The sequence below is a fragment of the Heteronotia binoei genome, chromosome 15 (assembly GCF_032191835.1).
Source record: "Heteronotia binoei isolate CCM8104 ecotype False Entrance Well chromosome 15, APGP_CSIRO_Hbin_v1, whole genome shotgun sequence".
In the NCBI taxonomy this organism is placed as follows: domain Eukaryota; kingdom Metazoa; phylum Chordata; class Lepidosauria; order Squamata; family Gekkonidae; genus Heteronotia; species Heteronotia binoei.
Genome location: NC_083237.1, coordinates 495,949 through 522,675, shown reverse-complemented (window position 1 = coordinate 522,675; position 26,727 = coordinate 495,949). Strand labels below are relative to the sequence as shown.

Sequence of the window (26,727 nt, the reverse complement as noted above, 5' to 3'; positions counted from 1 at the left end):
GACCGAATTGTGTCACCCTCCTCCCTCCTCTGGCAAGGAAGGCAGCAGAGGCTGGCTGGTGTCTTGCGAAGATGACGCATCTCTTCCCCAAGGAGGGCTCCCGGTTGGGGGGGAAAGTGAATGGCTTCTGGGGCCCATTCTGGTTAATTGTGGGGCTGTTTGGGGGGCTGCAACCCGCCCCCTCCTCAGACCGGAGCCTTGGCTTCCTTTGGCCTTCCTTTGGGGTTTTCTCACCGGGTGTGATTCTGCTTTTTATGAGGCTCCATTTCCGCCCCCCTCTCTTCCAGGAGAATTGGCCCGGCTGGGCCTCTAGGCCGTTGGAGCTGTTGGGGGGCTTTGCCATAATGCCCCACCCCACAATCTGCCCTAGATTAGCAGCCGTGTGGGCCTGGGAAGCCTCTGGTGCTGGCACCACACTGGCACACGCACTGCTGGGCACCTGGCCCCAGTTCCCAGACCCTGCCACTCCAACTTACCTGTCCTGCTGCCCCACAGCCCCTCTCCGGGCACTCGCCCCCCCCCCCCGGCTTCCAGGGGTCTGGCTTGAGCCATTAAAACTCTCTGCCCTCCCCCCCCCCCCGAGGGCCAGTGTCTTGGCTGCCCCAGCTGCCCTCCAGTGCTGGGAGGGGGCCCTTTCTCCGTCCACTTGGGGGGCGTCCTCAAAGGGGGGGGTAATTTATGCCCCCTTCTGTTGCAGCCACAGGAATTGGGGGCCCTCCTCCAGCTCCCCCCAGATAGCTCTTACCCCAAATTGGCCAGGGAGTCCAGAATGCGGGAATGGGGGGGGGGGGAAGGGGATAAAAGAAAACCAGAGGGTCCCCTTCGGCCCCCCCAAGGGCCGCCAGCCCTTTCCGGGCGCTCGTGGAAGGCAACGAGAGACCGAGAGGAAAAAAACAGGGTGAACCAAGAAAAGCCTGGTGCCGTTTCCCCCTCCGCAACTTTCTACACTTGAATAAACCCCTTTGGGGCGGGGGGAAAAATCTGCAAAAAAATCAGGGGGGAGCCCCGGGCCCCCCCTGGCGGCGTGTGAAGTTTGGGGCGGATCGGGGCAGCCGTTCCCTCGGGAAAAAATGATTGTGTGGGGCTCCGTCTCCCGCCAGCTTGGACGTCCCCGGCTGACTTTGTCGCGGTGCCAGCTCGCGAGGAGGCGGACTTGGCTTTGCAAACGGCCACTTGGCCTCTGCCGGCCGCGCTCCGGACCGGGGCCACCCTGCCCCCCCCCCCCCCCCGATCCCTGCCCGGGAAGGGCTGTGCGGGGCGAGGCGGCGCGCGGGGGGGGGCTTTTTTGCAAGACGCCCGGGCGGGGAAGGGGGGGGGCCGTGCGCGCCTCTCGGAGTGTGCGCGCGGGTGTGTGTGTGTGTGCGCGCTGGCTGGCTGGCTGGCGCTCCCCTCTCGAATCTGGCGATGCCGACGCGCAGGCAGCTTTACCCGGCCGCCCTCTCTCCCCCCCCCCCCCTCGCCGCCGCTTGGTTCGGCAGAGCCGGCCCGCAGCCCTGCCCCCCCTCCCCCCCTCCCGGCATGCAGGGCCTCCCCCCGCTTGGCATGCGCTCTGGGCTGGTGCCGGCCCAGCCACAGGTGGCCTTGCAGGAGGGCCAGGGGGGCGCCCGGCCAGCTCCCTCCCCTCCCCGCCCCATTGCCCGGCCTGGCTTCAGCGCGAAGGGCAGCGGCAGCGTGGGGGAGGGAAGAGGGCCCCCGCCTGCGCCTGCTTCCTCCGTCTTGAGAGAGAAGCCAGCCCCGTGGGATCAAGCGACTGGCCCACCCAGCCCAACAGAGCCTCCCGGCTCCAGACTGAGTTCCTCTGGGCTTTGTGCCTCACAGCCACTGATGCAGCGCTGCTCTTGAGAAGAGGAGAGAAGAGAAGCCCTGTTGGAGCAGGCCAGTGACCCACCCAGTCCAAAACTGTGCCACGCAGGGGCCAAAAAACCAGGCGCCAACAGGAGGCCCATCAGTGGGGCCAGGACCCTGGAAGCCCTCCCACTCTCCCCCCCCCCCCCCAGCACCAAGAAGAGCGTCCCTGCCTCAGACGGTGTTCCAGCTAAACAAAGCAGGAGTCAAGTTGCACCTTAAAGACCGATGAAGTTTTATTCAGAATGTAAGCTTTCGTGTGCTAAACGTCCACTTCTTCAGACTAGGGGATCAAGTACAGTGGGCTGAAATACATGCAGTTGGTGGGTTAAGAAGGACTCTGCTCTTAAGAACAGAAGAGAAGCCATGTTGGGTCAGGCCTGTGGCCAATCCAGTCCAACACTCTGTGTCACATAAGAACAGAAGAGAAGCCCTGTTGGATCAGGCCAATGGCCCATCCAGTCCAACACTCTGTGTCACATAAGAACATAAGAGAAGCTATGTTGGATCAGGCCAGTGGCCCATCCAGTCCAACACTCTGTGTCACATAAGAACAGAAGAGAAGCCCTGTTGGATCAGGCCAATGGCCCATCCAGTCCAACACTCTGTGTCACATAAGAACATAAGAGAAGCTATGTTGGATCAGGCCAGTGGCCCATCCAGTCCAACACTCTGTGTCACATAAGAACAGAAGAGAAGCCCTGTTGGATCAGGCCAATGGCCCATCCAGTCCAACACTCTGTGTCACATAAGAACATAAGAGAAGCCCTGTTGGATCAGGCCAGTGGCCCATCCAGTCCAACACTCTGTGTCACATAAGAACATAAGAGAAGCCCTGTTGGATCAGGCCAATGGCCCATCCAGTCCAACACTCTGTGTCACATAAGAACAGAAGAGAAGCCTAACATGGCTTCTTCTTTCTAACATGGCTGGAACAGTGTTCCAGCTAAACAAAGCAGGAGTCAAGTTGCACCTTTAAGACCAACAAAGTTTTATTCAGAATGTAAGCTTTTGTGTGCTAAACGTCCACTTCTTCAGACTAGGGGATCAAGTACAGTGGGCTGAAATACATGCAGTTGGTGGGTTAAGAGGGCCTCTGCTCTTAAGAACAGAAGAGAAGCCATGTTGTATCAGGCCTATGGCCAATCCAGTCCAACACTATGTGTCACACAGTGGCCAAAAAAACCAGGTGCCATCAGGAGGTCCACCAGCGGGGCCAGAACTCCAGAAGCCCTCCCAGCGTTGCCCCCCACCCAAGCACCAAGAATATAGAGCATCCCCGCCCCAGGCAGAGAGTTCCCTCTTAAGAACATAAGAGAAGCCATGTTGGATCAGGCCAGTGGCCCCTCCAGTCCAACACTCTGTCACAGAAGAACATAAGAGAAGCCATGTTGGATCAGGCCAATGGCCCCTCCAGTCCAACACTCTGTGTCACATAAGAACATAAGAGAAGCCCTGTTGGATCAGGCCAATGGCCCATCCCGTCCAACACTCTGTGTCACATAAGAACATAAGAGAAGCCATGTTGGATCAGGCCAGTGGCCCCTCCAGTCCAACACTCTGTGTCACATAAGAACATAAGAGAAGCCCTGTTGGATCAGGCCAATGGCCCATCCAGTCCAACACTCTGTGTCACATAAGAACAGAAGAGAAGCCTAACATGGCTTCTTCTTTCTAACATGGCTGGAACAGTGTTCCAGCTAAACAAAGCAGGAGTCAAGTTGCACCTTTAAGACCAACAAAGTTTTATTCAGAATGTAAGCTTTTGTGTGCTAAACGTCCACTTCTTCAGACTAGGGGATCAAGTACAGTGGGCTGAAATACATGCAGTTGGTGGGTTAAGAGGGCCTCTGCTCTTAAGAACAGAAGAGAAGCCATGTTGTATCAGGCCAATGGCCAATCCAGTTCAACACTCCGTGTCACACAGTGGCCAAAAAAACCAGGTCCACCAGCGGGGCCAGAACCCCAGAAGCCCTCCCAGCGTTGCCCCCCACCCAAGCACCAAGAATATAGAGCATCCCTGCCCCAGACAGAGAGTTCCCTCTTAAGAACAGAAGAGAAGCCACGGTGGGTCAGGCCAATGGCACCTCCAGTCCAACACTCTGTGTCACATAAGAACAGAAGAGAAGCCATGTTGGATCAGGCCAGTGGCCCATCCAGTCCAACACTCTGAGTCACATAAGAACATAAGAGAAGCCATGTTGGATCAGGCCAGTGGCCCATCCAGTCCAACGCTGTGTGTCACATAAGAACATAAGAGAAGCCATGTTGGATCAGGCCAGTGGCCCATCCAGTCCAACGCTCTGTGTCACATAAGAACAGAAGAGAAGCCATGTTGGACCAGGCCAGTGGCCCGTCCAGTCCAACACTCTGTGTCACATAAGAACAGAAGAGAAGCCATGTTGGATCAGGCCAGTGGCCCCTCCAGTCCAACACTCTGTGTCACATAAGAGAAGCCATGTTGGGTCAGGCCAATGGTCCATCCAGTCCAACACTCTGTGTCACGTAAGAGAAGCCATGTTGGGTCAGGCCAATGGTCCATCCAGTCCAACACTTTGTGTCACACAGAGGCCAAAAAACCAGATGCCCTCAGAAGGTCCATCAATAGGGCCAGGACACTAGAAGCCCTCCCACTGTGCTCCCCCTCCAAGAATACAGAGCATCCCTGCCCCAGACAGAGAGTTCCCTCTTGACCTTGTGGCTCACAGCCCCCGATGGAGCACTGCTCTTAGGAACAGAAGAGAAGCCATGTTGGGTCAGACCAATGGCCCCTCCATCCAGGCTGCGGGCTCCCATAGCCCCTCCATGGCTCCCAGGGAAGACAGGGCCCCCGAGCGCCCCCCCTTCCGTGGGAAGATGTGCAGAGGCGGCCGGCCAAATGTCACCCCTTTCTCCCTTCTCCCCATGGGGCAGGCAGGCCCTGCGGGGGAGGGGGGATGGCTGATGCCGCAGGGTCTACTTCCATAGGGGGGGGGGTTCCAGGGTAAAGCAGTCAAGGGTGGGGCCTCCCTCCCCCTTAGCCCGCGTTCCCTTGCAGCGGGGCTTGGGGTGTGTGTGTGTCTCGGTCTGCAGCGTAGACAGGACTCCCCCCCCCCATCTTTGTATTGCGGCTGCCCCCCCCCCGCCCGAAGAATCGCCCTGGGAGGGGAGCACAGGTTTTTTTGGGGGGGGGCACCTCGCCACTGCCTCCCCCGGAGAGAGCAAAGGTTGCCTTTTTTGGGGAGAGGATCAATGGTGACGGGGGGGGGGGCGTCGCTGCAGTAGCTCGCGGGGGGTGGGGTTGGCATCGTCCAGCGGCTCCCTCGGCGCTTTTGAAGCGGCTGCCCGCTGCCTGCTGCATGCCACCCTCCCGCCCCCGGCTGGGCTTCCAGCTTCGCTGCGGCCCCCTGGCACGTGTCCGGCGCCCTTTCCCGCTCCTGCCGCCTCCCGCCCTCCGGTGGACGCGGGGGGCACTGCAAGGGCCGCCTGGATCCCGCCTTCTGGCGCCACCTCGTGGCCACTGGGGGAGCTGCCGCTTGGAGACTCACGCGGGGAGTGGCGCCCGCAATTGCGCGGCGGAAGGGGGCTGCGTTTAGGGAGGGGGAGTTTGGCGCCGGAAGTTTGGAAGAAAGCCGCCCGCAGCACCTGCTTCCCGGACGTACATTTGTGGATCCGGACCTGCAGGAGTGGGGGCGCAGAACGCGTAATTGTGGCCCTCCTCTCTTGCACGTGCTTCCTGTGGTCTGCAAACACCGCTTGGGTGTTGTTATAAATCTCAAGGGCTTCTGCGGCCGAGCTGCGGGACTGCAGTTTTATAATCCTCAGCCTCTTCTTTCGTCTCGGTGGCCGCCAGGGACAGCTGTCGTTTCTCTTCCCGTCGTCTCCAGTTCTCCCCTAGATTTCCCGCAAATATGCATCTTATGAGGCTTGAAAGGGTTTGGGGTGTTTTGGGACAGTGCTTAAGACCATTCCTGACACCATGTGACATTCTGCTTGGCTTGCAAGTCAGGAACGGGGGATTTACTCAATAAAATCCAGTAGCAGCCCAGGTCGAATAAAAGTTGAATAAGACTTTGTCTTAAAGGTACTACTGGGCTCTGTTCTGTTGCTTCGCAGCTGCAGCGCTGCCCACCTGGTGCTTACTCAAGTTCTTGCTCTTAAGGTCACACAGCAGAGAGGGGGGTGTTTAAAACAGCATCTATTCATTAGCAAGCAGATACAGGCGAGGGAAGATCAGAGTTCAAGACAAGGAACCTGCCCAGTCTATAAGTCTAACTCACAAACAGAACAAAGGACCAGAGACGCTCCTCCCTGGCACAACCACCACACACACGTGTCAGGAGCGAAAGTGGACTGCTCTGTCATAAGGCTTACAGTCAATACACCACAATGGACCTTCTGATGTCTTTTTGCTCCAGAATATGGGGCAGAGTGCCATAAGAATCTCAGAAGAGCCCTGCTGGATCAGACCAGGAGGAGGCCCATCCAGTCCAGCCTTCTGTCTCACACAGTGGCCACCCAGTTCCTCTGGAGGGCAAACAGCAGGGCAGAGAGGCTGAGGCCTTCCCCTGAGAAGAGCATCAGAAGAGCCCTTCTGGATCAGACCAGGGAGGGTCCATCTAGTCCAGCCTCCTTTCTCACACAGTGGCCAGCCAGTTCCTCTGGAGGGCCAACAACAAGGCAGAGAGGCTGAGGCCTTCCCCTGAGAAGAACATCAGAAGAGCCCTTCTGGATCAGACCAGGGAGGGTCCATCTAGTCCAGCCTCCTTTCTCACACAGTGGCCAGCCAGTTCCTCTGGAGGGCCAACAACAGGGCAGAGAGGCCGAGGCCTTCCCCTGAGAAGAACATCAGAAGAGCCCTTCTGGATCAGACCAGGGAGGGTCCATCTAGTCCAGCCTCCTGTCTCACACAGTGGCCAACCAGTCCCTCTAAAGGGCCAACAACAGGGCAGAGAGGCCGAGGCCTTCCCCTCAGGAGAACATCTGAAGAGCCCTGCTGGATCAGACCAGGGAGGGTCCATCTAGTCCAGCCTCCTGTCTCACACAGGGGCCACCCAGTTCCTCTGGAGGGCCAACAACAGGGCAGAGAGGCCGAGGCCTTCCCCTGAGAAGAACCTCAGAAGAGCCCTGCTGGATCAGACCAGGGAGGGTCCACCTAGTCCAGCCTCCTGTCTCACACAGTGGCCAACCAGTTCCTCTGGAGGGCCAACAACAGGGCAGAGAGGCTGGGGCCTTCCCCTGAGGAGAACATCAAAAGAGCCCTGCTGGGTCAGACCAGTGAAGGTCCATCTTGGCCAGCCTCCCGTCTCCCACAGTGGCCAACCAGTCCCTTTGCAGGGCCGAAGAACAGAGCATGGAGGCTGAGGCCTTCCCCTGATGTTGCCTCCTGGCTCTGGGATGCAGAAGGGGTGGGGGGGGGGGAGAGAGGATTCCCAGCCAGTGACTTGCCTTTGGCTTGCTGGGGTCTCACTGCTGGAGGTAGATAATAATAATATCAGCAGCTTTATTTTCAGTCCCTTTCCTAACAATCCCCAGCATGGAGTTTGCGTTTCTTTCCACTGCCGTAACTGGGCAGTGTCATTTCCGATGAACTATCCATGTGACCCCGAAGTCTATTTACCTCTCAGTTTTAATGAGTTGTCAGCATATCGTGAAAGACGGGATTTTTTGGTTCCAGTGTCACCCCTCCGCCTTGCCCTGGGCTGCATGGAATGCTGTTTGTCACACTGGGGTCTCCCTCACACAATTTGTGGCACTATTTGTTGTTGGCCTTAATTCCCACTGTCTTGGATTACTTTGCCTGCGCCTTGCTCCCCTCCCCCCCGCTGCTCCCTGGGAGCCACTGAGAGAACGGTCCGCTGGGTTTTACGGTGTGCTTCTTGTTGGGCCAATGTTGAATGCAGAAGAGAACGCCTCCTCTTATCCCACGACTGCTAACCTTACTCAGGAGTCCTCTTTGGCGAAGGACCTCGTCACGAGCCTTTGGTCTGAGGGGTCACTATTGCCCACCCCTTTTGTCCAGAGAGAGTTTCTGACCTTGGAATTGGCTCCGGGAGGGACCGTATGGAGGAAGCCTTGTTTCTGTGGCTCAACATGGGCCTCCCCTTTCCTCTCCCACCCCTGCTTAGGTGCTGGCCGGGAGGAGCCCCCCAGGATGTCGCCATGCCCCCCCACCCCGTTCTGCCAAGAGGGGAGGAGACGCCTTCTCCATCATCACCCACCTTGCCCCCCGGGCAGCTGGGCCTGCCAGCGGTGGACGTGAAGGACCTCCCTGAGCCAGTGTTCCTGACTGGCTGCCCAAGGAACAGCACTCTGCACATGCTCAGGTATGCTGCCTTGCCTGTTCCAAATGGTGCAGCTGCAGCTGGCTTCCTCCTCCAGTCAGGCTCTGTCCACCAGGTGGTCACCTCGCACTGTGTCCTGTACGGAGGCCCCTTGGCTTGCTTCTGGGCCTGTGCAGAAGTCCAGGAGAGCAGTGTGGGGAGGAGGCCGACATGGGCCCTTCCTCCTTGCCCTTCGGCAGGACGCTGTGGAAGACGGGCTCCTTCGATGCTCCTGCTGGGAAACTGGCAGCCTGGATGTGCCCTGACCCCCCTCCCTCCCCCGCACAGCCACACCGAGGAGGGCGGAGTTCTCTTTATTGGAGTTCACACACAGCGGGGAGATGTACACACACGGGCCATGCTGGCAGATGAGGGCTTTTGTCACTCTCCGAGTGGGGCAGGGGGATCCACTGGGAAGGAGGGGGGAAACAAGGCCGGGGGGGGGAGGGCATGGGGGTCTGCTGGGGCTGCAGGCGGAGTGTGGCTCTGGCCCCTGGAGCCAGCCACAGGGAGACAGTTCGGGGAGCAGCACGTGGGGGGGGGGGGCTTGATGCATGTGTGGGGGGCTAAGAGGAAGCAGCTGTGAAGGACGGGGGGGGGGGGAAGGTGTTGGGAGGCCTGGAGGCGGGGCTGCCCTGCTCTCTGTCCAAGTGGACTCCAGATCGAGAGCGACGGATGGAGGCAGGTTTCTTTGCCAGGGGAGTCCGGAGTCTGGCTAGGAGGCCGAGGGGAAGGATCCCAAGCCGGGGGGGGGGGGGCAGAGAGAGCAGGGGACTGGATTGGGAGGGGCTGAACCCTGTGCCCTGGCAGCCGAAGAGGGAGGGGAATGCCCCCGCACTGGTGGGCTTGACCTCTTGGGCAAGAGCTTGGCCAGGAGGGGAGGGTCAGTGCACAGAGCAGGCCTTGGTGGGTGGGTCGCTTGCGTCTCCGATGGGAGTGCCTTTTGTTCTCGGCTGGGCTCTTTGGGACGGGGTGGGGGGCTCGTTGGGCCCCTGGGGGACGTGGTGGGCAGGTGGGGAGGGCAGACAGGCTCCCCCTTCGCTCCCCCCTCACAGCTCCGCGCAGCGGTCTTGCTTGCTGTAGTGGTCGAACTGGTGCTTCCAGTGCATCATGTAGGAGCTCCAGCGGTGGAACTCCACCTTCCACTGTCGCTCGGCCTCCTCGATGTTGTCTGGGCGGGCGGGGAGGCAGGGTGGGCACACAGCAGAGCAGAGCACAGCAGGCAGCAACACGGCCAGGCAGGAGAGAGAAGGAGAGAAGAGCCCGTTAGAGAGCAGCGCGGCTGAAGCAGAGCCCCGAAGGAGCTGTGGTTCTGGGGAGGCCTCTTCCCTCCCTCCCACGAGGCCCCCCCGCAGCTGCCTGGGCACACGCTGGGACTACGGGAGGGGGGGGGGGTGGCATCAGCCGGGGGGGGCAGGGACAGACTGGAGAAGCCCCGCAGGTGGTTAGTAAGCAGCAGAAGAGAGGGAGGAGAGGCAAAGAGCTCAGAGGTGTTTTTTTGGAGGGGGGCAGGGCCAACTCTTGGCTCCTTGGAAGGGGGTTTCAGGCAAGCTCCTCCCCTTCCCACCTGGGGGTCTCCTCCAAGGAGCACCCTCCTGGCCACCAGCAGGCGGGCCCCTCTTCTGCATTTGTGGACGCCTGGCTAGGCGGGTGGCCCAGGGGTCAGTGGGAGGGAGGGAGAGCACCTTCTTTGCCTGCCTGGAGGTCCCCAGCTGGGTGCCTGGACACGACACCCCCCTCCAGCTGGCAGAGACAGAGTTGGGCACTTCTTTCCAGGCACAGCAGAAGACACGTGCCCTGCAGGGGGTGGCACATTGGCACCATGTGTGGGCTAGCAGCCCTCCTAGCCCTAAGCCCCCTGACCTACCTTGCCCAGAGGGCCTGGATCCCCCCCCCCACCTCTTGGCATGCACAAAGGAAAGGAAGAAACACACACTGACATTTTATAAATGGCACACACTTCTCCTTCCCCAAACAAACAAACAACAAAATAAGAACAGCAGGAAAGCCCTGCTGGATCAGACCAGGGAAGGTCCATCTAGTCCAGCCTCCTGTCTCACACAGAGGCCAACCAGTTCCTCTGGAGGGCCAGCAACAGGGCAGAGAGGCCAAAACCTTCCCCTGAGAAGGACATCAGAAGAGCCCTGCTGGATCAGACCAGGGAGAGTCCATCTAGTCCAGCCTCCTGTCTCACACAGAAGCCACTCAGTCCCTCTGGAGGGCCAGCAACAGGGCAGAGAGGCCAAGGCCTTCCCATGAGAAGAGCATCAGGAGAGCCCTGCTGGGACAGACCAGGGAGGGTCCATCTAGTCCAGCCTCCTATCTCACACAGGGGCCAACCAGTTCCTCTGGAGGGCCAACAACAGGGCAGAGAGGCTGAGGCCTTCCCCTGAGAAGAACCTCAGAAGAGCCCTGCTGAGTCAGACCAGGGAGGGTCCATCTAGTCCAGCCTCCTATCTTACACAGGGGCCAACCAGTTCCTCTGGAGGGCCAACAACAGGGCAGAGAGGCTGAGGCCTTCCCCTGAGAAGAACCTCAGAAGAGCCCTGCTGAGTCAGACCAGGGAGGGTCCATCTAGTCCAGCCTCCTGTCTCACAAAGTGGCAAGCCAGTTCCTCTGGAGGGCCCACAACAGGGCAGAGAGGCTGAGGCCTTCCCCTGAGAAGAACCTCAGAAGAGCTCAGCTGGATCAGACCAGGGGGGGGTCTATCTAGTCCAGCCTCCTGTCTCACACAATGGCCACCAGTTCCTCTGGACAGCCAACAACAGGGCAGAGAGGTTGAGGCCTTCCCCTGAGAAGAGCATCAGAAGAGCCCTGCTGGGTCAGACCAGTGAGGATCCATCCAGTCCATCCTCCTGTCTCACACAGTGGCCATCCAGTTCTTCTGGACAGCCAGCAACATGGCAGAGAGGCTGAGGCTTTCTCCTGAGGTTGCCTCCTGGCTCTGGGATGCAGTGTTTTGCTGCCACTGGATGTGGAGCTTCCCTTTAGTCACCGTGGCTCATGGCCACTGACAGATCCCTCCTCCATTAATCTGTCTAATCTCCTTTTGAAACCATCTCTGCCTGTGGTCAGTGCTACTTCTTCTGGCAGTGAATCCCACAATGAAATCACTCTCTGGGTAATGTAGTGTTTCCATTTGTCCTGAATCTGCTGCTCATGGACTTCACTGATGCCCTTCGGTTCTAGTATTTGGGAAGGGGGAGAAAGATTTCTCTGCCCCACGCATCATTGAATAAACTGAAGAACAGAAGAGAAACCATGTTGGATCAGGCCAGTGGCCCATCCAGTCCAACATTTTGCCCTTTTCCCCATGACCTTTGAGTTTACTTATGAGCCTTTGATGGTCAAAAGCTTTCTGGAAGTCAAGGTAAACAACATCTATAGGGTCTCCTTTGTCCACATGTTTGTTCACCTCCTCAAAGAACTCTTAACAGGTTAGTGAGGCAAGATCTTCCCTTACAGAACCCATGCTGAGTCTTCCTCAATAACTTGTGTTCATCAATGTGCCTACTCATTCTCTCTTTAATAACAAGCTTTCCTGGTATTGACGTCAGACTGACTGGCCTGTAATTTCCCGGATCTCCTCTGCAACCCTTTTTAAAGACGGGGGTGACATTTGCTACCTTCCAGTCCTCAGAATCGGAGGCAGATTTCAATGAAAGACTTCATATTTTTGTCAGGAGATTCACAAGTTCACCTTTGTGTTCTTTCGGATCTCTTGGATGTATGCCATCCAGGCCTGGTGACTTATCAATTTTGAAGTTGTGTATCAGTCGTAGGACTTCCTCTCTTATCACCTCAATCTGACTCAGGTCTTTCCACACCTCTTTCGTGCCCCCCTTAAGCATCTCTCTTCAGCCCTTCCTTCTAGGAAGGGTTCTCCAATCTCTCCCATCCTCTGGACTTTCCCTAGCTCTGCAGTATCCTTTTTTGAGATACGGTGACCAGAACGGCACACAGGACTCCGAATCAGGCCTAACCAGGGCAGGGACTCATTTGCATATTAGGCCACACCCCCTGACTCCAAGCCAGCTGGAACTGCGTTCCTGCTTAGAAAAGCCCTGGGCCCAACGACAGACCTAAACAGGGGGGGGGGTTATAAGATTGGCTGTTTCCTGAGAACCCCCAAGAGAATTTGCCTTTTTCTTTTTTTACTGTGCAGCACCCTGCTTGAGCCTTCCACGGGACTCTCTGCTGTCCAGACCCCTCCTCTTTCCCCCTCTCAGGACCTGCTTAGCAGATACTCCAGGTTGGTATTTTTTGTTCCAATGAGCATCATCTGACACTGAGCAACCGGGGACTTTATTCTCTGGCTGCAGGTGAGAGGCGGAGGTGCATCGAGTCACCCTCTATCCCTTTGCTCCCGGCACCCCTTCCCCCCCTCGCTGTGCAGTGGGAGCAGGAGGGGGGCTGGCTGCTCTCCCTTCTCGCCCGGGCCAACGACTCTGGAAGACAAACTCCCGGCTTGCATTTTCTTCCAGCTGCTTTGCGACCGGTTCAGACTGTTTGCTGAGTCCCCAAACGTAGAAACGGCTGGACTGGAGGCCTTAGCAGAGCGCAGGGGGGCAAAGGGGGTGGGCTTGCCTCGTAGCTGGATCCATGTGACTCCAAGAGAGTGTCTCAGGACTGAGCCTGATCTCCCTGCTTTCCTGCCCAGAGGAGGGCCGGGGGTCTTTGCCTCCTGCTGCTCTCAATGCCCCCCCCCCCCGGCTCTCTGGGGCAGAAACTGGGGTGACCCCGCCCTGCCAGCCCCCGCAGTTGCTTCTTCCTCCTTGCTTCCCTCCTCCAGGAACTCAAGACAGAAGGTACCACGGAAGGAGGAGGGGGAGAAGGAAGGTGGGAGGCAGGTCGGGGCCCCCGCCAGAGTGAGCACAGGGCATGGCAGGCTCTACAAGGGAGAAGAAAACAAGGCGTAAATATGGGGGGAAGGGAGGCAGGCTGGAAGGGCCCATCTAAAGTTTATTTAACAGACCCAAATGCCGGCATCCTGAAACCTCATTGGCTGAATTGCTGTGGTGTCATAGAATGGTCAGTCATGTTTCTGTGGAGGGGGGGAGGGCACAACAGCGCCACCTGCAGGGGAAGTTGAAAGTTGGTCTGGCTGGGATGAGAACGGGGGGGGGGGGGGGCTGTTTCCTGTGAGGAGTGGAACAGACAGATGAGGAGAAATGGTCCCTCTAAGCTGCCGAGTCTTGTGAGCAAAAATTCTACTTTGTGAGCTGCTGCATCAATTAGCTTGCTCTGGGGCCATTTTTCCTGAGCTACGACAAAAAGGTGTGAGCTGGAGGCTAAACATCTGTGAGCTAGCTCACACTAATTCAGCTTAGAGGGAACACTGATGCGGGGCAACATCTGGGGCCAAGGGTGGAGGGGGTCAGGTGAAGTTGGCCTTTGGCTGGAGCCAGCCTGCCACATCTGGGCAGGAGCTGGATTTGCATTTGACTGCCCAGCCCCCTCCAAAGGCTTTAACCCACCTGTCACGTTGAGCAGTTTGGGAAGGAAGCGGTTCCAGAAGGCACAGATCTGGGCACGGAGGCTCCGGTCCACCTCCAGCGGCTGCGTGTTCAGCTTGACGTACTTCTGTCCCGACACGCTGTAGGGGGGCCAGGCCTGCCCCTTCTCTGAGGGCTCCGTGGGGTCCCTGTGGGGAGGGGGAGAGGTGAGGAAGGTCCTGGGCTCTTCAGCTGGCCTGCCCTCCAAGTGGTAGCTGCCCCCCTCCTGCCCCCATGGCTGCTGTCTTCCTGGGACTGGCCACCAAGCAGGGCTGAAAGGGGGCCCCTCCAACAGGAAGACTTAAATAGGTTTGCCAACCTCCAGGGGGGGCTTGGAGATCCCCCAGAATTTCAGCTAATCTCCAGTTTCCCTAGAGAAAAACATCTGCTTTGGAGGGTGGACTCTATGCCATTGTTCCCTGGAGCTGTCGCTCCCTGTCCTTCCTTGGTTCCAACCCCAGAATCTCCAGGAATGTTCCAGCCTGAAATATGGCAGGGGCTCCAAATCCAAGGGGGAAAACCACCTGGGTCCCACAGTATGTCCCTTGTGCCAGTTTGGCATAGTGGTTAAGTGTGTGGACTCTTATCTGGGAGAACCGGGTTTGATTCCCCACTCCTCCACTTGCAGCTGCTGGAACAGCCTTGGGTCAGCCAGAGCCCTCTTATCTGGGAGAACCGGGTTGGATTCCCCACTCCTCCACTTGCAGCTGCTGGAATGGCCTTGGGTCAGCCAGAGCTCTCTTATCTGGGAGAACCGGGTTTGACTCCCCACTCCTCCACTTGTACTTGCTGGAATGGCCTTGGGTCAGCCAGAGCTCTCTCATCTGGGAGAACCGGGTTTGATTCCCCACTCCTCCACTTGCACCTGCTGGAATGGCCTTGGGTCAGCAAGAGCTCTCTTATCTGGGAGAACCGGGTTTGATTCCCCACTCCTCCACTTGCACCTGCTGGCATGGCCTTGGGTCAGCCAGAGCTCTCTTATCTGGGAGAACTGGGTTTGATTCCCCACTCCTCCACTTGCACCTGCTGGCATGGCCTTGGGTCAGCCAGAACTCTCTTATCTGGGAGAACCGGGTTTGATTCCCCACTCCTCCACTTGCACCTGCTGGAATGGCCTTGGGTCAGCCATAGCTCTTATCTGGGAGAACCGGGTTGGATTCCCCACTCCTCCACTTGCAGCTGCTGGAATGGCCTTGGGTCAGCCATAGCTCTCTCATCTGGGAGAACCGGGTGTGATTCCCCACTCCTCCACTAGCACCTGCTGGAATGGCCTTGGGTCAGCCATAGCTCTCTCATCTGGGAGAACCGGGTTTGATTCCCCACTCCTCCACTTGCACCTGCTGGAATGGCCTTGGGTCAGCCATAGCTCTCTTCTCTGGGAGAACCGGGTTTGATTCCCCACTCCTCCACTTGCAGCTGCTGGAATGGCCTTGGGTCAGCCAGAGCTCTCTTATCTGGGAGAACCGGGTTTGATTCCCCACTCCTCCACTTGCACCTGCTGGAATGGCCTTGGGTCAGCCAGAGCTCTAATAGAGAGCCAGTTGGGTGTAGTGGTGAAGTGTGTGGACTCTCATCTGGGAGAACCGGGTTTGATTCCCCACTCCTCCACTTGCAGCTGCTGGAATAGCCTTGGGTCAGCCAGAGCTCTCTTATCTGGGAGAACTGGGTTTGATTCCCCACTCCTCCACTTGCAGCTGCTGGAATGGCCTTGGGTCAGCCATAGCTCTCTCATCTGGGAGAACCGGGTTTGATTCCCCACTCCTCCACTTGCAGCTGCTGGAATGGCCTTGGGTCAGCCAGAGCTCTAATAGAGAGCCAGTTGGGTGTAGTGGTTAAGTGTGTGGACTCTCATCTGGGAGAACCGGGTTTGATTCCCCACTCCTCCACTTGCAGCTGCTGGAATAGCCTTGGGTCAGCCAGAGCTCTCTTATCTGGGAGAACCGGGTTTGATTCCCCACTCCTCCACTTGCAGCTGCTGGAATGGCCTTGGGTCAGCCAGAGCTCTCTTATCTGGGAGAACCGGGTTTGATTCCCCCCTCCTCCACTTGCAGCTGCTGGAATGGCCTTGGGTCAGCCATAGCTCTAATAGAGAGCCAGTTGGGTGTAGTGGTGAAGTGTGTGGACTCTCATCTGGGAGAACCGGGTTTGATTCCCCACTCCTCCACTTGCACCTGCTGGAATGGCCTTGGGTCAGCCAGAGCTCTAATAGAGAGCCAGTTGGGTGTAGTGGTGAAGTGTGTGGACTCTCATCTGGGAGAACCGGGTTTGATTCCCCACTCCTCCACTTGCAGCTGCTGGAATAGCCTTGGGTCAGCCAGAGCTCTCTTATCTGGGAGAACCGGGTTTGATTCCCCACTCCTCCACTTGCAGCTGCTGGAATGGCCTTGGGTCAGCCAGAGCTCTCTTATCTGGGAGAACCGGGTTTGATTCCCCACTCCTCCACTTGCACCTGCTGGAATGGCCTTGGGTCAGCCAGAGCTCTCTTATCTGGGAGAACCGGGTTTGATTCCCCACTCCTCCACTTGCACCTGCTGGGAGGGCCTTGTGTCAGCCAGAGCTCTCTTATCTGGGAGAACTGGGATGGATTCCCCACTCCTCAATTTGCACCTGCTGGAATGGCCTTGGGTCAGCCAGAGCTCTTTTATCTGAGAGAACCGGGTTTGATTCCCCACTCCTCCACTTGCAGCTGCTGGAATGGCCTTGGGTCAGCCAGAGCTCTCAGAGGAGTTGTACTTGAAAGGGCAGCTTCTGTGAGAGCTCTCTCAGTCCCACCCACCTCACAGGGTGTCTGTTGTGGGGGCTGAAGATCTAGGAGATTGTAAGCAGCTGTGAGTTTCTGATTCAGAGAGAAGGGCGGGGTATAAATCTGCAGTCTTCTTCTTTGTGCTGCCTCCTCACCCTTCGTCCCCCACAATGGGCCACCAGCTCTTGCCTGCTGGGTTCTGAATGCAAGACCACCTTCTACCATTGGCAGGCCCCCCAAGGGCCCCATGGAGAGTTCATGGCCACCAGCCTCTCTGGTCTGGCTTTACTGGAGCTTTGCCCCTGCCCTCTCTGATCCATGCATGCAGAGAGAGAGAGAGAGAGTGGAGGTGAAGGGAAAGTCAAATTCAGAATTTTCACCTTTTGTTTTGCAGTTAAATTGGAATGCATCTCTCCCTATTTCTACTACCCTATCAGGATACTCAGTCTGTTTTCATTTTTAAAAATGATTTCTGAGGGGCACTGCTTGCTAAAAATGTAAAAGCCGCATTAATAAGCATCAACTTGCCCTAACAGTTTCAGAGGGCTGCTGTGTCGGTAGAACAGCAGGATCGGAATCTGCAGCTTCCTAGATGCCAACAGGACTTTCAGGTCTGCCCTGCCCTGGACAGAAGCCCAGGTAGCCCAAAGATCCCGTCAGGTCTGGGGGGCTCAGCAGGGCCCACCCTGGCAAGGGCTTGGATGGGAGACCTCCAAGGAATACCAGGGCCTGGAGGCAGAGCCAGGCAACAGGAGGTCCTTGCTCTGAACCTCCCAGCCCAGCAGGGGTTGCCAGAATTCAGCCATGGCTTCCAGGCACACAGGCACACCCCCCACAGACATCCTGTGCCTCTTCCTCTTGGCCCCTCTATGCCTTCAGATGCAGCACCCTCCTATCCTACCCCCCACCCCCCCATCTCTACCCTGTGCGGGCAAAGTTGGCCCAGTAGCGCATCACGCGCCGGCTGAAGGCTTTCTCCTCTTCGGTGTAGTCGAGGCTGCTGTTCAGCGGCAGGCCAAAGACAAATTCGATCTCGTAGCCATGCGGAACACCCATCCAGAGTGGCCAGATGAGGTTGGAGGCTCGGTGGTCGAAGAGGTAGGCGTAGACCCTGTTCCCATGCTCGGCATAGCGGGCGGCGAAGTGCATGACGGGGCAGATGACGTTGTGGTCCCCGACGATGTCATCCATGGCCTCCCGGTTCTTCTCCCGGTTGTGCTCGTCCTTCCAGTCGGTGTACTGCAGCACCACCGCCTCGGCCGCGATCTCGTTGGCGTGGGGCACCCCGATGCGCACCCCGTCCAGGAAGTCCTCCCGGCTGATGAGGCTCTCGTTGTCCTTGCTGAAGCCGGGCGCCCCATAGAGGAGGAAGTAGGAGCCCTCGTCTTTCACCACCCCCACCAGGACCTGCGTCTCCTTGAAGTCCTTGGTGCTCAGCATGGCTTCCGGCGTGTCGGGGAAGAAGTCGCCGTCGATGACCGGCACGAAGGAGAAGCGGAAGACGCTGTCGTAGGGCAGGACCAGCCACTCCTTGTCGATCAGCTCTTGGGGCTCTTTGGCCCGCAGACAGCTCACCATCTCGGAGTCGTTGCTGAACTGGCAGCCCACCAGCTTGGCCAGCTGGGTGGCCCGGCGCCGGCTCTCTGCTGGACCCACGGTGGCCCACGGCCCATTGGGTGCCCCACTTTGCAAAATCGCCCGCTTAAAGAGGGGCCGGCTGAGGGCGGACAGGAGGTGCATCCCCACAGAAGCTGCCCCGGCACTCTCTCCAAAGATGGTGACCATCTTGGGATTGCCCCCAAAGTAGTGGATGTTGTTCTGGACCCACTGCAGGGCCAGGCGCTGGTCCAGGAGGCCCACGTTGCCTGGAGCCTCCGGACTGCCCAGCAGGGCCAGGAATCCGAAAGCCCCGACCCGGTAGCTGAGGGACACCAAGATGACCTTCTCCGTGTAAGCCAGGAAGCGGCCATCGTAGACGTCCAGGGAGGAAGAGCCGCTGTAGAAGCCGCCCCCGTAGATCCAGACCAGGACGGTGGCGTTCTTGGGGCGTGGCGAGGGCACCCAGAGGTTGAGGTAGAGGCAGTCCTCGCTCATCTCCTGGTTGGGGTTCCACATCTCAATGCCATGGAAGCCCGGGTAGCTCTTGTCCACATACTGGTAGCAGGCGTGCTGGTAGGCGGAGCTGTCGCGGGTGCCGCTCCAGGGCTTCTTGGGCTCCGGGGGCAGGAAGCGCAGCCTGCCCACAGGGGGCTCTGCAAAGGGGATGCCCAGAAAGGCAGAGACGTTGCCCTCCAGGACAGGCATCCGGGTCCCGCGGACACGCCCCGCCTGAGTGTTCACCGTCAGCTCGTCGCTCTGGGCAGCAGTGGCCACGGCTAAGGGGAGCAGCAGCAGGAGGAGGGGGTGGGCCTGGACCCAGATCCGGCGCACGGGGGGCTCTGTGCCACCTTGGTTATGGGCCATCTGCAGGGGAAAGGGAGGGGAAATGGTGGTTACCGGAGGAGGCCTCTGCAGAGCCACTGCCCCCCCCCCATGTCCCACGGGCCCATCCTGGCTGCCCTGATCCTCTCCTCTCCTCTCCCCTCCCCTGCCTGATAAGGGACCTCGCCCCTCCCCCCTCCATCAGCCCCGCCCCGCCCTTATCAGGCTGCCCCAGGCTGCTCTGGTGCAAAGGGAAGCGGGTGGAGGCCTGACAGAGGCTTGTCACCAGAGCCTGGTCCCTTCCTCCCCCCAGGGAGTTCAACTTGACAGCCCAGCTGCAAGCCCAGCGGTCTCCTCTGATGCGGGAAGCTCAGCAGGGCCTACTCTGGCAAGGACTTGGGTGGGAGACCTCCTGGGAATACTGGAGCTGGGAGGCAGGGGCAGGCTTTATTCAGCTACCTCTCTGAGCATCCTCCAGGTCCCCAGTAGGGGTCAGTCATCAGAGGTCACCAGGACTTCCAGGTGATGCACACACAAATCCCCCCCCTCGCCCCGGGGAGCTCTGCCTCCTTCCAGACTGGCTCAGGCAGAAGAGCCCCTGAACGGCAGCAGCACAGAGTGTGGGGGAACAACGGCTCCCCTTCCCTTCCTGAAGCCACCTTCGGCATCCCTGCATCCCTTTGGCTAGTCCGAGGCAGTGGGTGGGGCATGGGGGAGGGGGGCTGCCCCCCAGCTTCTCACACAGCCCCGCGGGGTCTTTGTTCCATGTCAGCAGCAGCAGGAGTGGAGGGGAACTGCCTCCCCCCAACCCCCACGGCTCAGCAGGGCGGAGGGACAGAGAGGAGAGAGGCTCAGATGTCTCCCCTGCAGCTGTTCTGGGACTAAAATAACCTGCGTCAAAAATAAAGCGGCAGCGGGCGGGGGGGGGGGACTGGGGGTCTCTCCTCTGTGTGATCATTCAGCCTCCCCCCCCCACATTGACCATTGGGGGGGGAGGGTGAGAATCCCTCCCCTTTGGCCTTGAGAGCTAGGCTGCTGCGGTGGGCGGGGAGGGGGCTGGTAGCTTCTGCCGTCTGCTCCAGGCCAGGCAAAGAGCCGGGGTGCTCCGGTGGTCCGAGGGCTGCACTCGGATCTGGGAGACCCAGGTTCAAATCCCGGCTCTGCCATGGAGGCTTGCTGGAGGAGCTTGGGCCAGTCGGGCCCTCTCTCGACTTAGCCTACCTCACAGGGTTGTGGGGACCATAAAATGGAGAAAGATGCAAGCTGATCTGGGTTTCTGCTGGGGAGAAAGAAAAAGAAAGTCAGGGGATAAACAACATCAGTAAAGAAATAAATCCAAAGAGATGCTGTCTGTGGAGGGGGGGGGAGTCTCTGAGGCAGCTGAGCTGGAGGGCTGGGCTGGGGGGGACCTCCTCCCTCCCTGGGGAAGCTGCACAGAGGCAAGGGGGGGCGTGTTTTTTTGGGGGGGGAATCCATATTCTCTCCGTAACAGGGAGAGGGAGAGAGAGTGCGTGCAAAGATCACTGTCACTACCGCTGATCGCATGCCTGTTGGGAACCCCCCCCCCCAGCCGGAACCAAGTGCTGCTCCCCCCCCCCCCCCAGCCAGCCAGCAGAAACCCAATCTGATCCTTGGCACCCTCCAACATCCGAGTGCCATTGCTCCTGCTGGCAGCCAGCTCCTCTTGTGGGGGGGAGGGGAGCAAAAAGAAGCCCAGCCCCCCCCCTCGCCTGAAGAGGAGCTGGAGACAGGGCCCAGGGCCCCCCTCCCCCACGGCTGCCTGCTTGAGTCTGATCTCCCCTCCTGCCTTGGCCGGAGGTGGGCGGGGGCCTGGGTTGCGTGGAGCCTCCCTGCCCACAGCACTTATGGGGGGGCCTCCCTGGCTCTCACCCTCTCTGCCTCCCTCGGGCCTGGCGCCTTCCTGCCCTCCATTGCAGGGTATTATTTTCCACTCCGTTGTCCTTCCTATCGCATGGCGTGCTAATCCAGCAGTGTTTGCTGCCCCTCCCTGGCCTGTGTCACTGCAGCCCAGATAGACAGGAATAAATGGCAAGAAGAGGACTTTGTCAGTCGAGGGTGTGGCCAAGGGCAGGGGCAGAGCTCTTCCTCCGTCTCCGACCGAGGCCTTGGGGGGCCCCAGGAGACCAGGCTAAGCGAGAGAGACCGAGGGACTGACTCAGTAGGAAGCTGCATGGCCTGGGGAGGAGGCTGGTGTAGTGGGTCAAGGGATGGACTCGGGCCGGGGAGACTCAGGTTCGAATCCCCACCCTGCCCTGGAAGCCAGCTGGGTGATGACCCTGGGATGAGAGGATGAAATGGGAAAGGGGGAGGTTGTTGCCAGCCGCTTTGGATCCCCAGTGGGGGGGGGGAGAGGGGCTGGTGGGGCTGCCAGCCCCCCTCCCCGAGGGTTGTGTGTGTGTGTGTGTGTGATAATGGGCCCCGCCCCATTCCCTGCTCCCTTCTCTGCAGCCTTCTTTCCTTCTGTGGGTCTGAAAGGCAAGAGGCGCACAGGTGTGGTTGGCTGGCGGGGGTTTCCTCGCTTGGGCTCTCTGGGGTGCTCCTTTGTAGGGCCCCTGGACTCCCGCAGTGGGTCTCGCATCCAAGGGCCAGCCAGGGCCGACTGTGGGGCAGCCTGAGGCATCCCGGTCAAGGCAAGAGTGGAGCAGAGGTGACTTCCCATCCCCCCTTCCTCTGCACAGCAGCTCCGGGCTTCCTCCCAGCCAGAGAGCAGCCAGGGCGGCTCTCCTTTGCCTCGACGGAAGCAGGATCCCCCCACCCACCACCTAGGCAGGTCTCTGCCAGAGGCCCTCTCTCCCGGGTGACCTTGCAGCCCGCTGGGGTCTCAGTCCCTGAATGCAGAGAGCAGAGAGGCTCCCTCTTCCGGCCTCCCTTGGCCCAGAGGGGGAATCAGGGCTGGACTGAGTCTCCATCAATTGGCCTCTGTAGTTGGGACTTTGGTTCTGTTTCCCAGGAGGCTTCAGGCCCCTGCCTTCCCCCTGGCATGACTCTCGCCTTCTGGAGTGTTTCTCTCCCGCCACCTCTCCATAGGCAGAGCCTCAGAGGCCCGAGTCACCTGAGGGCTCCTTGACTCTCGTGACCCTGGAAGGAAGGAGGAAGGGCCGGGGGCGGGCTCTGTTCTGGGCCTCGGAAGGGTTGACTGACAGCTCCCCAGCGAGCAGAGCACCCTCCTTATGGGTCTTGAGCCAGAGCCCCCAAGGCCATTGTCCTTTACAAAATCACAGGGGGCCAGGATTAAGGGTTGGAGTTTGGATTCTTGTTGCATGTTTTGAAGAATTTACATTGGGGATTGAAGTGAAATAAACAAGAGAGGTTTTTTGTTAAGAACAGCTCCTTCTCTCCCTCCCCCAGGTCCCTGCAGCCCTCCTCCCTCTGGGGAAGCCCACCCGCCCTCCCCCTCCCCGCCAGCAAGAGGCTGTGCTTGTGGGGCTTGTCTGGGTCTCAGCCTTTCTGTAGCTGCCCCAAAGCCGGCTGGGAGGGGCTGCAGACACCTCTGAAGGGTGGCAGGAGTGGCAAAAGGAGTGGGGGCGCAGCATGGCTTCTGTCCCAAGGAGCACCAGCAGCAGGGCACAAGGCGGGGCCAGCAGACGGGCAGCAGAGTGGAGGCGCTGGCAGGCCTCCTGCGTGGTGGCCCCCCACCAACGTGAGCTTGGGCAAGAAGTCCAATGCTGGGTGTGTGTGTGAAAGCAAAGGGACTGGGGAAAGCAGGTCTTCGTTTGGAATCCCTGGGGAAGGGGGGTGGGGGGGGCAGAGACTCACAGCTCCTTCTGCGGTTGCCTTACTGCTACCCTCTGGACCAAGCGGTGGCCCAGGCGAAGACCCCCCTCTCTGGGCTGGTCAGGAGCCCATGCAGGGGAGGAATTTCTGGGGGGCTGCCCCACACCTGGAGAGCCAAGTGTTTTCGGAGCGGGTTTGGCCTTGAGGGCAGGTGACTCAGCCCCTCCCCAGCCACGCCAGGTGGGGAGTATGTGGGGCGGAGGAAAGGCCTCCGTGGGGCACCTGCGGGAGGCGCGCGGGGAAGGGGCGCTGCTGTCCTCGGAGGTTCCCAGGAGCCCCCCCCCCCGCCCTCTTCTCCCTCCTTTAATCCCGGGCAGCTGCTCTGTTTGCAAACAACCCGGCGGGGGCCATGGAGACGGGGGGGGGCGGGGCGGGGGGCGCCCTGCAGCAGCCAGAGTCCAGCGGAGCCCCCCCTCGCTCGCTCCCCCCTCCCTCCGGGCCTGGATTGGCGCCGGCGGCCAGAGAACAAGGGGTGGGGTGAGGGGCGGCGGCCCAGGCTGGGACCCCCTTGCTTGGGCAGGACTCGGCCCCACTCGGAGGCTTCCCCCCCCTCCCGCTGGCCGGCCCGCCGGGGGGAGGGGCGGAGGGCTCCCGGGCCGGGAGAGGAGGGCGCTCGGCGGGGGGGGGGGGCGTCGCTGCCCAGACCTCGCCCCTCTCTTGGGGTTCCTGGGAAGGCTGCCCCCCTTCCCCCAAAGGCCGGAGCCTGGGGGCCGAGGGGGGGCGGGCCTAGGCCTGATGGCCAAAGTGGGGGGGGGGCAGAAGAGGGTGGCGGATAGGAGGCCTGGCTGGCGCTGGGAGAGGGTCGCATGCTCGCCGGGCTGGACCCCCCCTCCCCGGACCGCGGAGCCGGAATGGGCCTGCAGGGCTGGGGAACCTCTGCGGGCTTAGAGCCCCCCTCCCTCCCCCCCCCCCCGCAGCCGGCACGTGCCTCGCCCAGCCCCGCCGCCCCAGCTCTGCCGCGGGGGAGGGGCTTTTCCAGGCAGCCTCTCTCACCCCCCCCCCGGCCCGGGCCAGCCTCCTCCTCCACCGGGGGGGGGGTGGTCGCTGCTGCTGGGGGGCCCGCCCCCCCCCGGCTTCTGGTCCTGAGAGGAGGGGTGGGGGGACCCCTGAGCTCTCTGCAGCCCCCGCCCTCCCACCGCGCTTGGGGGGGGGGGCTCCGGGCAGCCGGGGAGCGGCTTACCTCTGCGGCGGGCTTGTGCGCGCTCGGGATCGGGCCGCGGCGGGATCGGCACCCCTCCGGCCAGCGCAGCCCAGCCCAGCCCAGCCCCGCCGCCGCCGCCAGATCTCGCGCGAGCCTCCTCCCCCTTGGGCACGTGGCCAGACCCCCCCAGCCCCGCCGTGCCTCGGAGCGTGTGCAGAGGGCGGCCTGCTGGGAGGGAGCTGGCGTCCGGGCTCCGTGTCCAGCACCTCGGCGCTCTGGACAGCGACGCCCCCGCCCCTTCGCGCCCCGCACGCCGCCTCTCGGGGGGGGGGGAGGGTCCTCGGGCTCCTTCCGCGCCGCCCCCTCCCTCTCCCCCCCCCGGGGCTTCCCCCAGCCCGCCAGTGGGGGCCCCTCCGCTCCGCCCCTGCTCTGCAGCTGGACCAGAAAGCCCCCCCCCCCGCCGCCGCCTCTGGGCCCCTTGCTGCGCAGCCCGGGGGGGGGGGCTCCAGAAGGCCGGGCTGCGTCCCCCGCCCCCCGGCCAGCTCCTTAGGCCCTGGCGATTGGAGGGCCAGCAAGGCAGCCCCCGCTGCGCACCGGGCCCCGCTTGTGGCGCCTCCTCTTCGGAAGCCCCCTCCCCTTGCCTGCTCTGCGCCCCCGAGGGCCGGCGGCAGGAGGGCCTCTTTCTCCGGTTCTCTGGAGGCCCTGCGGGCCCGCAGCCGCTCCACGCTCTCACACGGGGCTGGAACCCTTCGCCGCCAGCTGCCCTCCCCAGCCTGCCTCACAGGCGCTTTCAAGAGGGGTCTGGAGAAATATCTGGGGCAGAGCGCCATCCCTGCCTTTGAGCCACACGGCCAAGAGGGACCTCTCTGGCTGGGGCAGGGACACTCTGTCTTCTTGGTGCTTGGGGGGGGGGGGGTGGTCAACAGTGAGAGAGCTTCACTGGCCCCACTGGTGGACCTCCTGATGGCACCTGGGGTTTTTTGGCCACTGTTTGACACGGATTGTTGGACTGGATGGGCCTGACCCAACATGGCTTCTCTTCTGCTCCATCAGGGGTTGTTAGCCACAAGGCCAAGAGGGAACTCTCTGTCTGGGGCAGGGATGCTCTGTATGCTTGGGGGGGGGGGGCAACAGTGGGAGGGCTTCTAGTAGGTGGGCCTCCTGATGGGGATTTTTGGTCACTGTGTGACAGAGTTTTGGACTGGGTGGGCCACTGGCCTGATCCAACATGGCTTCTCTAATGTCTGGAGCAGTGATGCTCAGTATTTTTGGTGCTTGGGGGGGGGGGACAATGGGGGGGGGGCTTCTGGAGTTCTGGAGGTGCCAGAAAATTGGAGGTAGGCAAATGTTGTCCCCATCTTCAAGAAGGGAGGAAAGGAGGATCCCAGTAACCAGCAGCCCATCAGCTTAACATTTATACGTGGAAAACTTTAGGACAAATCATTGAACGGCATTTGGAGAGGACAGCTGTCATTGCTCAGCTGTGATTTCCACATAATATTCTTTGACAGATCGCACCCAAAGAGTGCTTGTGAATGGTTCCTCCTCCTCTTGGAGAGGATTGACAAGTGGAGTGCCTCAAGGATCTGTCCTGATCTTCATAAATGATTTGGATGAAGGAATAGAGGGGATGCTTATCAAATTTGCAGATGATACTAAATTGGGAGGGGTTGCAAATACAGTAGAAGACATATAGGATCATCTTGACAGGCTGGAAAACTGGGCTAAAACCAATAAAATGAATTTTAACAGGGATAAATGTAAAGTTCTGCATTTAGGTAGGAAAAATCGAGTGCATAATTATAGGAAGAGGGAGACTTGTCTTGGAAGTAGGATGTATGAAAAGGATCTCGGAGGTCTTAGTGGACCATACACTGAACATGAGTCAGCAGTGTGATGCAGTGGCTAAAAAGGTCAATGTGATATCAATAGAAGTATAGTGTCCACATGAAGTGATGGTAGAGTATTGTGTTCAGTTTTGAGCACCACAATTTAAGAAGGATACATACAAGCTGGAATGTGTCCAGAGGAGGGCAACAAAGATGGTGGATGGCGAGGGGTCTGGAGACCAAGTCCTATGAAGAAAGGTTGAAGGAACTGGGCATGTTCAGCCTGGAGAGGAGGCGGCTGAGAGGTGATCTCATCACCATCTTCAAATACTTGAAGGCCTTCATAGAGAGGATGGTACAGAGTTGCCCCAAAAGGCTGGGCTAGAACCAGTGGGCTGAAATTAAATCAGAAGCGTTTCCAGCTGAACATTAGGAAGAGCTTCTTGACAGAGCGGTTCCACAGTGGAACAGTCTTCCTCAGGAGGTTGTGGGCTCTGGAGTGTTTTAAGCAGAGGCTAGATGGCCACCTGACAGCAGTGCTGATCCTGTGAATTAGGCAGATCCTGAGAAGGAGGGCAGGAAGGGCCGCCTCAGGGCTTAGTTCTTGTGGGCCCTTCCTACAAGCCCAGGGAAATGCTGGTCCTCACATTCTATTTCTATGCATCTATGGCCATGTGCATGCACACAAAAGCTCATATCATGAATAAACTTTTGGAGGTCTTAAAGGTGCCACTGAACTTTCAAAACTGGCAACTGCAGTTTGTCCAGAATTCAGCGGCCTGGGTCCTCACAGGTACCCCAGTGACAGCACTCATTCCACCAGGGCTTTGCCAGCTGCACCAGATCTGCTTCGAGGATTTGGTTCTAACCTTTAAGGCCCTTAATGGCCTGGGACCAACATAACTGCAGGACCGCCTCTCCCAGTTATGTCCACCAAAGACCAAACTCTACTGGTCATCCCTGGCTCAAAAGAGGTCCGGCTGCCCTCAACCAGAGCCGGGGCTTTTCAGCCCTGACCCTGGCCTGGTGGAACTTCCTACCTCAGGGGTGTCAAACATGCAGCCTGGGGGCTGGATCAGGCCCCCGGAGGGCTCCTATCAGGACTTCGAACAACTCTCTGTTGCCTGCTTCCTTCTCCCTCTCTTGCTTCCTTCTG

General features: G+C 59.5%; 2 protein-coding genes across 2 annotated transcripts in view; one reads left to right on the top strand and one right to left on the bottom strand.

Annotated features, from left to right (window-relative positions):
* The window catches only part of LAMTOR4 (late endosomal/lysosomal adaptor, MAPK and MTOR activator 4), a 440,193-nt gene that overhangs the window by 8,441 nt on the left and 405,025 nt on the right, over window positions 1-26,727 (top strand). The window lies entirely within an intron of this gene.
* On the bottom strand, window positions 9,152-24,572 carry ACHE (acetylcholinesterase (Cartwright blood group)). Its single transcript, XM_060256449.1, has 4 exons — window positions 24,384-24,572; window positions 17,308-18,848; window positions 13,625-13,791; window positions 9,152-9,318 (listed from the first exon to the last, which is right to left on the bottom strand). Exons 1-4 carry the CDS (start codon window positions 24,570-24,572, stop codon window positions 9,197-9,199), a joined length of 2,019 nt encoding a protein of 672 aa, XP_060112432.1. The 3' UTR covers window positions 9,152-9,196.